This window comes from Mesocricetus auratus, unplaced genomic scaffold, assembly GCF_017639785.1.
Source record: "Mesocricetus auratus isolate SY011 unplaced genomic scaffold, BCM_Maur_2.0 Super-Scaffold_100007, whole genome shotgun sequence".
NCBI lineage: Eukaryota > Metazoa > Chordata > Mammalia > Rodentia > Cricetidae > Mesocricetus > Mesocricetus auratus.
The window spans coordinates 65,377,760-65,393,228 of record NW_024429191.1 but is presented as its reverse complement, the minus strand read 5'-3'; the positions used below and the strand labels follow the sequence as shown (position 1 = coordinate 65,393,228).

At 37.8% G+C, this 15,469-nt stretch overlaps 1 protein-coding gene across 2 annotated transcripts in view; it reads right to left on the bottom strand.

The window, feature by feature from the left end:
* Positions 1–15,469, bottom strand: part of Trim37 (tripartite motif containing 37) — a 140,778-nt gene that overhangs the window by 114,990 nt on the left and 10,319 nt on the right. For both annotated transcript variants that reach the window (XM_040749423.1, XM_040749422.1), the window contains exons 5-8: positions 14,324–14,411; positions 11,931–12,053; positions 8,253–8,376; positions 4,744–4,811 (exon numbers count right to left, since the gene is read on the bottom strand). In XM_040749423.1, coding sequence (XP_040605357.1) covers positions 4,744–4,811; positions 8,253–8,376; positions 11,931–12,053; positions 14,324–14,411 — 403 coding nt within the window. The remainder of the gene's footprint in view (positions 1–4,743; positions 4,812–8,252; positions 8,377–11,930; positions 12,054–14,323; positions 14,412–15,469) is intronic.

Genomic DNA, 15,469 nt, shown 5'->3' with positions numbered 1-15,469 from the left:
CTTGCCAGTTCTTGAAATATTAAATTAAATCAGAGATAAAGAAAACGAAGCAACCAGAGTTCTCAACACACAAATGTCCCTGTGAGGACATAGTGAGAGGACCAAGGCAAAAGACCTCAGGAAAAATGAAACCCGTTAGCACTTTGGCCTTGAACTGCCAGAACCCAAAATTATGACAAGATTATTTTTTGTGGTTGAAAGATCCCATTCATTGGGATTCTATCATGGCAACTCCACGGATGGTATTCAACTTACCCAAAGGGCCAGATACTATAGACTATCACCAACTACTGGAGGTCGCAGAACATTTAAGAGGTGAAACCCGTGCTTGGAGAGATTGCTCAGTGGTTAAGAGCACTGCCTGTATTCCAAAGGACCTGGGTCCAATTCCCAGCATCCACATGGCAATTCACAACTGTCTGTAACTCCAGTTCCAGCGGATCTGGCACTCACACAGACATACAAGCAGGCAAAACCCTAAAGTACATAAAAATAAATAAATCTTTAAAAAACAAACAAACAAAACACAGATGTGAAGCCCAATGGATCAAAGTTACATCATGCCTTGAAGGCCATGTTGGAACTCTGGCCACGTTACTCATTCTCAATTGCTACAAATTAAATAGGTTTCTTACACCATGATAGACATACTGCCTTATTATAGCTCCCAGAGCAAGACGGGTACCAGACCACAGACCAAGCCCTCTGAAACAGTGTGAAATAAGCCTTTTTTTCTCTTAGTTTTTCAAGTTAACAGAAAGTTAGCATAATCCTAGTTAAGACAAACAATAAAGAATTACAAAAACCTAACAAACAAAAGAAAGAACTCAATAAAAAAAATTATAGGCGAAAGATTTGAAGAGAACTTCAAAACTATGGATGGCAAGTAAGCATAAGAAAATATTCAACATCATTAGTCACAGGCAAATAGAAATTACAGTCATAGTTAGGCACTCTAATGAGAACAACTAAAATTAAGGCAACTTATTCCATGTGCTAACAGTATTGCAAAGGAATTCAAACAATACTGGTAGGAATATAAAATGGGCAACTTTAATTCTGAAGATTGTTTGCAATTACTTAAAAAATAAAAGCTGTAGTTGGGACTGTACAGCAGTTACCAGCATGTACTATTCCTGCAAAGAACCAGTTTACTTCCCAGTACCCAAAAACACCTGGAGCTCTAGTTCCGAAGAACCCAACCTCTTCAGGCTTCTGCAAGTACCTATCACTCCCTACATATATACTACATACATGTAATTAAAGACAAAACAAAAAATGTTTTAATTATTTTTAATTTAAAAAGTCTTTTAAAAATTTAGACATCTACAGTGGACCTAATAAGGAGAGATATATATCAATGGAAAGATCTGTACAAGAACATTCATAGTCACTCTAGCTGTAACAGCCCCAAATAAGCCTGTGCTATTCATAATCTACCCAAATGAATAATCAGTTGAATAGAAAGCAAATGTGATGTTTATATAAAGTAAGCACTAAGCAATAAAAATAAAAGAATTATTGATGTATTGAGTACCACGAATGAAACCCAAAAATAATTTTGCTGAGATGTTAAACATGAGTAATGAGAGTCCATTTTTATATAATTATAAAAAATGTCAATTTATGACAGAAACCAAATTGGGAGGTACACGGAGAGAATGGTAGATAAACAAAATATAAAGATGTACAAAAATAAATGTGTACATTTACCATTGTGACAACAGTGACGGTTTTAAAAATGTGTACATTTGTCAAACATATCAAATCACATATTTTCAACACAACACAACAACAAAAAGCTGTTTAAAAACAAAACATGTAAATCTTGAAACTCACAGCTCACTACAGCTGACGAAAACTACCCTATTACTCCAGCAGAAGGCTGTCAGTTAATTCTTTGTCAGGGATAAAAAGTCTCTGAACTACTGTTGGGTGTGGGACATGCTCCTATGATTCTAGCTAGTACTTGGAAGGCTGAATCAAGGGGATCATGAGAGGTAAACTGTTCTGTGCTACATGGCAAGTTCCAGGAGAGTATGGGCTAAGTATGAGTCAAGACCCTGTCTCAAACAAGAATGAAAGTCCTGAGAAGAAAGTACTAAATAAATATGCATGTACTAAACCTTACTAGTCAAACTGTCAATCAAATATAAATACAAAATGAAAATATTTTCAGACATGAATAAATACAAAGTCAATTCTGATTAGCTACTCTGGCAAGCTGCTGGAAGTGCAAAACATAACCAAATGAATAACCCAAGAGTCTACAGTAGCCATGGAAACCAGAAATAAAGATTCAACACAAGAAAAGAAAATCTGCAATAAAGACAACAACCTTAGGAGGTAGCTGCATAATAGGCACACAGGAAAACAAAAGCATTTCTAGGCCAGTGAGGTGGCTCACCAGTGCTTACCACTGTGACCCAGTTCAACTATCAGAACCACTGATGGAAAAGCACCGAATCCCAAAAGCTGAACTGACAGCCGGGCATTGGTGGTGCACGCCTTTAATCCCAGCACTCGGGAGGCAGAGGCAGGCAGATCTCTGTGAGTTCGAGGCCAGCCTGGTCTACAAAGCTAGTTCCAGGACAGCCTCCAAAACAATACAGAGAAACCCTGTCTCGAAAAACCAAAAAAAAAAAAAAGCTGCACTGACTTTCACTTCTGTACTTCTGTTTTCACCAGCAAGTGCTCAAACACACACACACACACACACACACACACACACACACACACACACACACACCTATGTATGTTTAAAATAAAACTTCCAAAAAAAATTCAATACAAGTGAATGTATCACATAGTTATGAGATGTTGTTTTATTTATTCTATTATGTTTATTAATCGCCTCCAATTAATTTGATAAGCAAAGAATTTTTGCCTTGTTGTTCACTGCTATATCCCAAACATCTAAAATGGGGCTGGAGAGTCAGCACAGCAGTTAAAATGTATGTAGTGCTGTTGCAGAAGTCCAAAGCAAAGCTTTTAGCACCTACATCGGGTGGCTCACAGTCAGCTGTAAGTACAGCAGGGGATCTGAAGCCCTCTTGCCTCCACAGGCACTTGCACTTACAAGCACACAACCTATACATATATACATAACTTAAGGTAATTTTTAAATCTAAAATAACACCTATTCTATAAAACACAACAGGTATTTCCTTAATGCTAAGTTTCAAGGAAAAAAAATCAATATATTTAGGTAAATGGCAATAACCATCTACCTTAAAGCTACCACTTAAAACGTATAGAGAAATTCTATCTTTTATAAATTTGCAAATGTCTATGGGTCATTTCCAACAAAAAGTAGTTCTAGCTAGGCATGGTGGTACATACTTTCAATTCCCAGACAGAAGCAAGCAGATCTCTGAGAGTTTGAGGCCAGCCTGGTCTACATAGTAAGTTCCAAGTCTAAAAAAAAGTACTATTTTGACACATCATCATAAACCTTATTTAGAAATCTTAAGAATCAGCTAATACCTACTCTATAAAAATCTCCAATATAACACACAGATCTTCTGATGTCAGAGTTTCTAGCCCCTACTTTCCCATTACCCTGGTAGAAGGCTGGAGTTGGGAGGGGCACATTTTAAGAAGATATAGTACAGTATCTCACTCTTGTGCATTACTTTTCAAGTGTTGTTATAAAACACCATGGCTATATATATATATATATATATATATATATATATATATATATATATGTAAACAATTTGAATTTTTGGAAACTTTAGCTGTGCTGTCAACATTGGAAAAAAGTATCCCAGTTTACTGTGTTGAGTTGGCATCATTCAGAAATTAACAGCCATATTGGTCTAGAAATGTTGAACTTAATTTTTTTCCATTTGTACAGGGGTAACACATTGTATTAAATATGTAAGGTCTTTATGTGGGTTTGATTACAAAAACTAATAAAATATTCTCTAAATAAAAAATAAAACACTATGGCCAAGGAAACTTATTAAAGGGAGGGTTTCCTTTGGCATTTATAGTTCCAAAGGAAGAAGAGCCCATCACCAACATGACAGGAAAGCATGACAGAAGGTAGTCCTGGCAACTAGAGCCGGAATGGAAACAGGGTTGAGTGCTCACACCTCCAAACACAAACAGGAAGCAGACAGAGCAAATAGGGGTGAGAGTGGGGAGTGGGTAGCGGGAGGTTTTTAAACCTCAAAGATCACACAAGTCATACACTTACTTGAGTAAGGCCACACCTCCTAAGCCTCCCCAAACACCACCACCAACTGTGGACTAATTCAAATGCCTAAGAATATGGGACATCTCATTCAAATCTCCACACCTTGTGATTAAAGCCCTTTGGAAACAAAGACAGGTGAGCCAAAAGTCTGAGGCCATCTTTTTTTGTTTTTGTTTTTGGTTGTGTTTTTCAAAACAAGGTTCCTCTGTGTAGCTTTGGAGCCTGTCCTGGACCTTGCTTTGTAGACAAGGTGGGCCTTGAACTCACAGAGAGATCTGCCTGCCTCTACCTCCCAAGTGCTGGGATTAAAAGCATGTGCCACCACTGCCTGGAGACTACACTAATTTTGGAGATGAAGTCTAGGTACTATGTGGTCTAGAATGGCCTCAAATGCTCTGGATAGCATATTCAAACTCATGGTTCTTTTGCCTCAGCCTCCCAAAGATTACAGTTATATACTACATACACAGCAAAGACTATTTTATTTCATTTACTACTTAGTGCTACTTAACAGCACATAAACAAATGTATTTCATCACCTGATGCTCTACCTCCTGAAGTAAAGATTCCAACAGCTCTGTTTCTTGAGTAAGAGATGTCTTCTGACCTGTTTAAAAGGAACAAAACAACAACATTCAGGTTCACTACAGATGTAAGAATGAGATAACTTCCTATGAACATACTCAGTAAAAGGAGATCCATTGCACCTAAGTAAAACTTCATTAGCTACCCCAATGACTTTTCTAGAGCTTTAAGAGGCTGAATATAATTTTGTTTTATTTTTCGAGGCAGTGTTTCTCTGTGGAACAACCCTAGTTGTCCTGGAACTCACTCTGTAGATGAGGCTGGCCTTGAACTCACAGAGATCCACCTGCCTCTGCTTCCTGAATGCTGGGATTAAAAGTTTGTGCTCACTGCCCAGCAGAATGTAATACTTTTAAAAGGTAGCTTAAAAAAGAACACTGGAAATGATCCTATTTTTAGGCAAAATTCAATTTAGGACTACAAAATTTACCTAGAAAGTTTACAGGGCTGGGGCAGGAGCGTGGTAGATTGCTTGCATGTCATGCATAACCTTTAGGTTAATGCTCAACTGGGTAAAACCCAGTAAGTGAAGTTTCTAACTTCAGAAGCACTCAGAAGGTGGGGACTAACGGGTCAAGAATCCAAGGCCATCAGCTGGAAGCACACGCCTTTTTTCCCAGAACTTGGGAGGCAGAGGGAAGTTGATCTCTCTGAGTCTGAAGCCAGCCTAATCTACAAATCAAGTTCTAGGACAGCAGAGGGTACACTAAAACAAACAAACAAAAAAAAAATACAAACTCACATAGCTAATTTGAGACCAGCCTGAGCTATGTGAGATACTATCTAAAATTAGTAAATAAGAAAGAAGAAATGTATGGTGACAGTGTCGAGTTGAATCTGTAGTATATCAAAATAAATGAAAATAAACATAATAATGAGAGTGTGCTTTAAATGGAACATACATTTTTTTCTAGACTTAATGTTCCTTTTGGCAGACATTATAACAACTTCATTCAGTTAGTTATTCTGAAATTTCTTTCCAAAATTTCACTTTGGCTTAAAAGAAGGATGTAGTTAGTAAACTAGCAAGATATTTACATTAAATTACAACAAAAAGTCTGTTTTAAGAATAAAAGGCATCTGGGTAGCAGTGGTGCACACCTCTGATCCCAGCACTCATAGGTAAGTAGATCTCTATGAATTCAAGACCAGCCTGGTCTATAGAGCCAGTAGACAGAGATACAGAGAAACCCTGTCTTGGAGGGGGAGGGGAAGAGGCAAAGTCATCCCATAAACCAAGAGAAAGAAAAACTACAAAATTCAGTAACTTCATGTAATTCAAGTAATTCAAGCCAGGCAGTGGTGACACAAGCCTTTAATCCCAGAATTGTTTCCAAAAACAAAAAAAACAAAAACAAGCAAAACCTCACAAAGGTAAAGACAATCATTTAACTGGAAAAGAATGCAGCTTAACTCAGGAAGTTGCTCAACTGTGACATGAAGAGACCTTGGAGCTGGCTCAGTGGGTAAAGTATGAGCTGCACAAGCATTAGGACCTGGCAAGGGCAGCAGTGTATGCCTGCAACCTGGGGCTGGGGAAGAAGGAAAGAAACAAGTAGATCCTGGGAACTCAGTGATCAGTCCGGACAACCACAACAGCATCCCAGGCGCAGTGATAGATACCATCTGAAAAAATAAGGTGGAGGATCTGGAGAAGAGAGCTCAGTGGTTAAGAACATGTACTGCTCTTGGAGAGGACCAGAGTTTGGTTCCTAGCACCCTCGTTAGAGCAGCTCACAACTACCAACTCCAGCTATGGGGTGGGGGTGGGGGATCTAAGACCCTCTTCTGGATTCTTTAGGCACATGCACTAACATTGACAAAATATCCACACATAATTAAAAATGAAATAAATCTTCTTTAAAAAGTTAAAACTAATTTTAAAAAGGGATAGAAGAAGACACCCAACTTTAACCACTGCATATGCATACACAAGCTTTTGAGTTTTTGTATTTACACACACATGAATAGACCACAAACATACACATACATTTCTTAATTAAATTTTAAAAATATATACTGCTGATATACCTGATTTTTAGTTCATTAAAGAAGTGAGGCAAACTTATAAACAAAAAGCAAGGCTACATGCAAGTATGCACTTGCTTACTATTCAAAAGTCATAGTAAAAGTAAAAAATACTTTAAGTAGCTTATTAGCTTTAATATTATTATTTTTTTAACCAAACAGGCTTAGTGGTGCCTATAATTCTAGCACACAGGACTGACAGAGGGAAGTAGATCTCTGAGTTTGAAGCCAACCTGATCTATACACAATGAGTTCCAGAACAGAAGTTCCAGAACAGGCAGGAAGTAGTGAGACCTTGTCTACAAGAAAAAACCAGAGGGGTAAATTGTAAATTTCTTTCATTGTGAAAGGTAGGGGCCATTCATGTCACAGCATGTAAGTGGCAGTCAGAGGGCAACTGTGGGAGTCAGTTTCTCTCCTTGTACCAAGTGGGCCATGCAAAGGAGCTGAGATTATCAGGTTTGGCAGTCAGGGCCTTTACTGGCTGAGCCATCTTGTCAGACACTAATAGGAGTCTTTTCTTTGGGGGAGGGGGTTAATGACACAGGTTTTTCTCTGTGTAGTCCTATCTGTCCTGGAACTCAAGAGATCTGCCTGCCTCTGCCTTCCCAGTGATGGGATCAAAGGCATGTGCCATCAAGGCCTGGCAGGAATCTTTTTTGAAGTGTGTGTGTGTGTGTGTGTGTGTGTGTGTGTGTGTGTGTGTGTGTGTGTGTGTGTGTGTGTGTGTGTGTGATGTATGGATGTGAATGTGGGTGTTTGTTCAGAGGACAACTCTGTATGTAGAGTTGATTCTCCCCTTCTACCTCTATGTGGATCCATGGGCCTGAACTCAGGTCTTGCAGAGCAAGCACTTCATCCAGAGCCATCTTCCCAGCTGACTTTACTTCATGAGAAGACTTTCATGGTATAGCCCAGAGGGATCCTCATGAACCTCCTGCCTCATTCACACAAGTGTGTGTGTCAAAATATATAAGACCCCCTTTCAAGTCTTAATGAGTATGGTAACCCACACCAGACCAGGCTGGAACTCACAGAGATTCACATTCTTCTATCTCTCAAGTGCTAGGATTAAAGGCATGCACCAAGACTTCCTGGCCTAGTATTTCAATTTCAGTGAAAACAGAATAAAAGGAAAAGGGACATTGATAGTGAATTTTTTTCTTAGTTGTGGGAGGAAAAAAAAGCTACCTACCAATGAGGTTCACAGACTATTTGGGATATTCATATAATGGCTGTGAAAAAGTTTTATCTTTCATCATTTCTCAACAGAAGTAAGACTTGTAGCTCAGACTATACAACATGGAATTGCCTAAAATCTTAAAAAGATTCCTATCTAGTCCTAACAACTCATTAATTTACTCCTTAAAGCCTGAACCACAAACAAGGTCAGGGTACCATGTTCTCCAGCAGACTAAAAATACACTACACTCACCCATGAGTGTTATGAGCTTATTTTTCAGCTGTGTATCTAATCTTGCAATCATCATCTCCACTGCATTCCTAATTTCCCGAACACGCTCGTCCTTTGCATTTCTTACAGCTTCTACATTTCTTTCCTAGAAGACAAGTGAGAACATACTGCAATCACCGTGATTACTCTTAAAATTAATTACCTCTTTAAAATTCATAAACAAATTTTTAATGATTTGTACTATAAAGGTAAAATTGCTTTTTTAAAAAAAATTCTGGCCTGGCGTTGGTGGCGCACGCCTTTAATCCCAGCACTCGGGAGGCAGAGGCAGGCAGATCTCTGTGAGTTCGAGGCCAGCCTGGTCTACAAAGTGAGTTCCAGGACAGCCTCCAAAACAATACAGAAAAACCCTGCCTCGAAAAACGAAAAAAAAAAAAATTCTGAGAGGCAGGCAGATTTCTGTGAGTTCGAGACCAAGCCTGGTCTACCGAGCAAGTTCCAGGACAGGCTCCAAAACAATACAGAGAAACCCTGTCTCAAAAAAACAAAAACAAAAACAAAAACAAAAAAATTCTGTAAATAAGGAGTTAGCAAGTTTACTTGGAAGATAAAGATCACCACCCAGTCTGACAACTTGAGCTCAATCCCTGGAATCTACGTGATGGAAAAAGAATCAATTCCTTCCAGAGGCCATAGCAGGTGTATATGCACGCGCGCACGAGCACACACACACACACACACACACACACACACACAGTTAAAAAACAGTTGTAAATAAACAAAATCAGTTTTAAGGAACTGAAAACAATTGGGGCCTAGTGACATGGCTCAGTAGGTAAAGGTGCCTATCACAAAGCCTGATGATCTAAGTTCAAGCTCAAAGACCCATATGGTAGGAGAAAACCAACTTCTGCACGTTGTCCTCTGACCTTCACTCGTACACCTATACATATAAACAAACACAAAAATGTAATAAAGCTCTCAAAATAAACGGTATAATTAAGTTTCTTATAAATTAACTGATATAGTAATAAAAAATCTTTACTGTAGGTAGAGATTTCCTATGCCCCAGCAGTCACTCCCAAATAACCACAACTGACTGGGTCTGCTAGCACATACCTATCTATTACCTCAGTATATGAGAGGCAGAAGCAGAAAGGCCAGCTTCAACTAGAGTCTGAGAGTATTTTGGGTTACATAAAACCCTGTCTCAAAACAGACAAAATTTAGGTAACAAACAAGCTCCAATCACATATCAGATATAAAACTATGTTATAAAAACAAAAGGACCTAAGAGATGGTTCGGCAGGAAAAAGCTCTTCCCACCAAGCCTGACCACCTGAGTTTTAATCCCATGAGTCACAGTGGAGAGAGCTAATACATGCAAGATGTCCTCTGACCTCCACAGTGTAGCATGGTACATCACTGCATGTGCATGTACACTATCACACACATTTAAACAAAAATGTCCAGTACATATCCTAAAACAGGAAAGATTTTGCTTTGAGTTTTTCCAAGAGTCTCATGCATTCCAGGCTAGACTAGAATCTGCCACATAGCTGAAGGTACTGATCTGGTTCTTTTGCCTCCACCTACCTCTTCAGTGCTAGGATGACAAGTACATATCTTCATGCCCAACAAAAGATACTTCTAAATACAGTATTTTTCTCTAGTTCAAGAAGACTGGTTTCAGAATACATACAAAAAGATTTTTCCAAGATTGCAAAATATATGCAACACATTTCAAGTCAGTGTACCACAGAAAGTAAAAAGCAGTGTTTGTCTATACATGCTATTATTATCTGTAAGTAGGACTCTCAAACTAGAATAGCATCCCAATGCTACCAAGATTAATTAATGATAGACAAGGCCAGATAAAATAATTCAGCTAACTTTTTTCTAAAAATAACTTTGTCATATGCATGCAATTCAGTAATGCTATTTTATACTGAAAGAATGTTACAAACGATGATTTCATTCTTGATTCCCAAAGGGTAAAGAACACTAGCTGGTAGGTTAATAATGATACACAAAAATCCCATTCTGGCAACTTTAAACAAAATACATTCCAAACTGGGTGTTGGTGGCGCACGTCTTTAATCTCAGCACTCAGGAGGCAGACGCAGGTAGATCTATGTGAGTTTGAGGCCATCCTGGTCTACAGAGCAAGTTCCAGGACAACCTCCAAAATAATACAGAGAAACTCTGTCTTGAAAAACCAAAAAAAAAAAATCCAAAAGCATATTTAGTACTTGTTTGAAATTTATCATATTTTTCCAAAGAAAAAAATTGTAAATAATAACTGACCCAGATAACATTTTTTTCAGTTTTTATTTATATATTAGTTTGTGTTTATGTGGGTATATACCACATGTTGAGAGTACCTGTAGAGGTCAGAATAGGGTATCAGATACCCTGGAGCTGGGGTTACAGGCAGTTATGAACTGAACTCCAGTCCCCTGAAAGCACATCAAGCAATCTGAGCCATCTCCCCAACCCAACATACTGCATCCGAAGTCATTTCCCCAACCCTAGCACCACATCATCATACTATTAAATAATTACTCTTTCTACTTTGTGGAGCCTAATTCAACACATTATAAAATAGTTCATGCAGGAGCTAAAGAGATGGCTCAGCAGTTAAGAGCACTTATTACACATGCAAAGGATCTAGGTTTGGTTCCCAGCAACAACACATGGTGGCTCATAACTGCCTATAACTACAGTTCCAGGCAATCTGAAGCCTACTTCTGAACTCCAAGGGCACCAGACATGAACATGGTGCACATACATACATGAAGGGAAACATACACATAAGACAAAAAAAATAAATCTAAAAGAAAAAAATGTTTTTAAATAGTTCACTCACTGGTAGCAGAAACCTTCCCAAAAACTGGGGATCTAAAAACTGAATGTTTACAAAAGTCAGTATTGGAGCTGGAGAGACGGCTCAGTTAGTAAAGTGCTTGCTATATGAGTATGTGAACCTAAGTTTGACCCCCAGCATCCACATTCAAAAGTCAGTGCTGTGGAGGCAGAAACAGGGTCTCTAAAGTTTGCTGGCCCACCAGTCTAGCCTAATTGTTGACCTGCAATTATCAGTGAGAGACCCTGTCTCAAAATACAAGGTGGATGGCTCCTGAGGAATGACTACTTTAGATGACTCCTGGACTTTGCATGCCCCACTATCCCAACACATACACACAGTATCAATGATAACACTAGTTAGATGTCAATTTACGCTGTAACAAGTACACTTTTCTAACTCACTACTGATTATCTATAAAAAGACAATTTTGGAACTAGGGAAATGTCTCTGTGGCTTACGAGAGTGGCTGTGCAGTCCTGACAAGCTAAGTTCACTCCAAATAAGCCACAAAGCTGTCCTCTGACCTCCATACATGCACCATAGCAAAAGTACACCCACACAATCACACCCACACCCCCACACAATAATAAGAAAGAATACATTTGTTCTTAAAAGAAAGAAAAAAACAATTATATGGCTTCAACTGATCCCTATGTGCCAGAGCTCTGGATGCAAATTCGTCTAGTATTTGAAGCTGACTGAGACTTAAAGTTTATCATCTCATTGAATCTTTAAACTTTGAAAAATCTTGATTTCAACATATAAATTATAAGGATATATATCATAGAATCAAAAAAAAGGTTATCAATCTCATGTAAAAGTAATCTTACCACTTCTTGAACTAAGCTGATTAGTTCCATGAGACGTCGACGAAGTTTGGCTACCTCTTCATTCACTTTAGTGACATGCTGTTCATAAATTTCTGCCAAAGGTTTAAACGTGTGTCCACCATGCTACAGAAATCAATATGAGTAGTGTGAGGAAGTTTCATACATTCCAATTATATTTACATTCCTCTTTAACACTCTATGGACAATGATAAACTGGTAAATATTTTCAAAATTAATATCATCTTTTTATATCAACTTTATTTTCTTAAAATAAGCCAGTGCTTATAAAAATTACCTAGACAAAGCAGCAATGCTATAAAGAATCTAAATACTAGACATTAAGAAAAGAATGGAACCAGCCACAACAAACATCCTTTAATACCAACCTTGACAGTCCACAAAGAAACACTGTCAGGGGTATCCTGTTTAGCAAAAGCATCCTACTATGGTCTCCAAAAAAAAAAGGAAAAAAATGTGGATTTTTTTTGTTTTTGATTTTGTATGTATGACTGTTTTGCATGAATGTATGTATAAAAACTACATGTATGCCTGATACCTCACAAAGACCAGAAGATGTTGGATACCCTGATAATGGAGTTATAGGCAATTTTATGGATGGAGTTACGGATGCTTATAAGCCATCAGTTGGAGCTAGGAATTGAATCCAGGTCCTCTGCAAAAGCAACAAGTGCTCTAAACTGCTGAATCAACTCTCCAGGCATATGATGTGGACTTTTTTTTTCTCGAGACAGAGTTTCTCTGTATAGCCTTGGTTGTTCTAGAACTCACTCCATAGACCAGGCTGGCCTCAAACTCAGAGATCCACCTGCCTTTGCCTCCCAAGTGTTAGGATTAAAGGCATGTGCCAACATGCCTAGGTAATATGGATTCTGAGATGTCTATTGAGCCTCTTATAAAATTTGTTAGACATCAAATAGTGGTAACTTAAACTTTTCCAGTCAGTACATTAGAATTCAAATTCAGACAAAGTTCTCTGGATAAAGCACTACTCAAATAGCTCAGCCTGCCACACTGTCGATAAAACACACTGCCTAACAGTCACAGAATGATCAAGTCTCACAGTCTGCTGGGGAACAATCCTGTTGTACACTATGAATATGTATTATTCTCATTGACTGGCCAATAGCCAGGCAAAAAGTATAGGTGGGGTGATCAAACTGAAGATACAGGGAGAAAGGAGGGCAGAGCCAGAGTCAAGAGGAGACGTGGAGAAGCAAGGTGAACGTGCCATGTTGATAAAGGTACCACCATGAGGCAGAGCATAAATAAGGAATATGGGTTAATTTAAAATATAGGAGCTAGTTAGCAATAAGCCTGAGCTATTGGCATTTAACAATTAATATAAGCCTCTGTGTGGTAATTTGGAAGCAGATCCTAGGACAGAAAACTGCATCTATTATAATAGTTAACATGAGACTTAGGCAATTACTGAAGTAGATAACCATTTACTTCCTCCACTAAGAATCTATCGTTTTGGTCTAGGGTAGACAGATATACTTTGATAAAAACACTTTTTCTAGCATATGGGAAGTTCTGAATCTCCTGCACTGACAAAACCAAAAACTATTATTTTGTTTAATCTCAACCTATTCATGTTGTTGAACTAAATACAAATAATGTAATTGAATATTAAGTAATGGAACACAGCTAATAAGCAAAAAACTTCTTATAGGAAGGCTACTATAAGGTAGGTTGGCTTAAAAATCTTTTTTTAGCCACATATACTACATATCTATAATCCCAGCACTAGGGAAGCTGAAGCAGCAGGACTTAAAAGCTTAAGGTCAGCCTGGCCTAGATAGTGAGATCCTGCCTCAAAAGAAAATCTTTTAGGCCAAGCAAGGGAGTATATGCTTGTACTCCCACCTCTGGATGGAGAATCCTGGGAACAGTGAGGGCCTATGAACAAGATTAGAAAGAGAAACTAGAAAATAAGAATGTTAGATAATATAGCTATTTGCACTCTCATTACTTCAGAAGCATCTAAGTCTAGACATCAACTGATCAGTACTCAAAGTAAAGACACTGGTCCTGCATTATAGATGTAACTTACTGGTATGGCACTGGCCCAGCACACATAGAACTCTGGATTCAATTGCCAATACCACAAAAAAAAAGGGAGGAGGAAAGAGAAAAATAAAAACTAAATGTGAATATAAATTTTAGACATTAAGCAATGAGAGCAGTATCCATCCTATATCAACACTCCTGACCACAGAGCCTCTTCGTACAATACCTTTAAAATGCATAAAGCATGTACATTTTTCATTCAACAAAGTAAAATGATATGTTAGTCCATCAAAAACAACTAATTAAATCACTGCCTTCTGGTCTCTAAGCCAAGGAGAACATGCTGAGTTTGTTCTGCTCACCATTCCTCCCCAAAGTGCACACTGATGGCAGATACACTTCTTACAAGTCCAGCAAAACACACTAAGTTTTTCATGGTGATTTTCACATCTATACAATATGAAAAGAAAAGGCAGTTACAATTTTTAAATAACTAAAATATAATTTTCAAGAAATTTCTAAGCTAAGGCAAACATTTTAAACAACTATAGCATTGTAAAAAAGTTAAAAAGTATTCAATAGTTTCTAAGAATTAGGCTAAATAATTACACATGAACAAAATTGTAAAAGTGCTTTTTTCATTAATATAAACTTTAAAAAAGAAAACTGCAGATTTCTTTCTAAGTAAAATACACACACCACTTCCTTTCATCAATATATACAATAAATGCTATCTTCCACTACTGCTTAGTTAAAAGACAATCATATTAAAAAGCACATGTATGTATATGTGTAAGTATTTTTCCTACAACTGGCCAATAACAAACAAGACATACCAACTCCACAATGTCAATACCAGGTCATCATTAGAGATGAACAACTCAACTTTAGAACTTTCTCTTAAATACAAATGTTCACATATAAAACAATGAAGTTCAATTCTGCTACAGACTTAACTGTGCTCTCCCCAAAATTCTTATGCTGAGGCCTTAACTTCCAAAGTCACACAGCAAGAAGGCAGTCATTCACAAGTCAAGGACAGAAACGTCACCAGAAACCAACCCTTCATCAAGCACCTTGTTCTTGGATTTCCTGCCTCTAAAACTACAGAAGGGAAAAAAAAAATTCCTACTGTTTAAATCACTCAGTCACCTACCATATAAATATAGAACCTTACTTTACATGGTAATCCAAAATAACCCCAAATTGTGGTATGGTGTCACACACTGTAATACACTTAGGAAGCTAAGACTAAAAATTAAAACAAAAGACTGCCAGATTAAGAAACTTCCTTTTATGAGAGGCACTAATAAAAAATGTATAAGCCCATCAAAAAGGACCTTTCCAAATAGTGATACCTCATCATCCCACAGGGAAAAAATATTCAAGAGGTCACTAATGAAGTATGTCATTATATTTAAATTACTCTTTTTGGTATGACTACCACAATGCTAGAAATAACAGCCTTAAAAGAGTACAATTTAGTGCAGGGCAGTGGTGGTGCACAC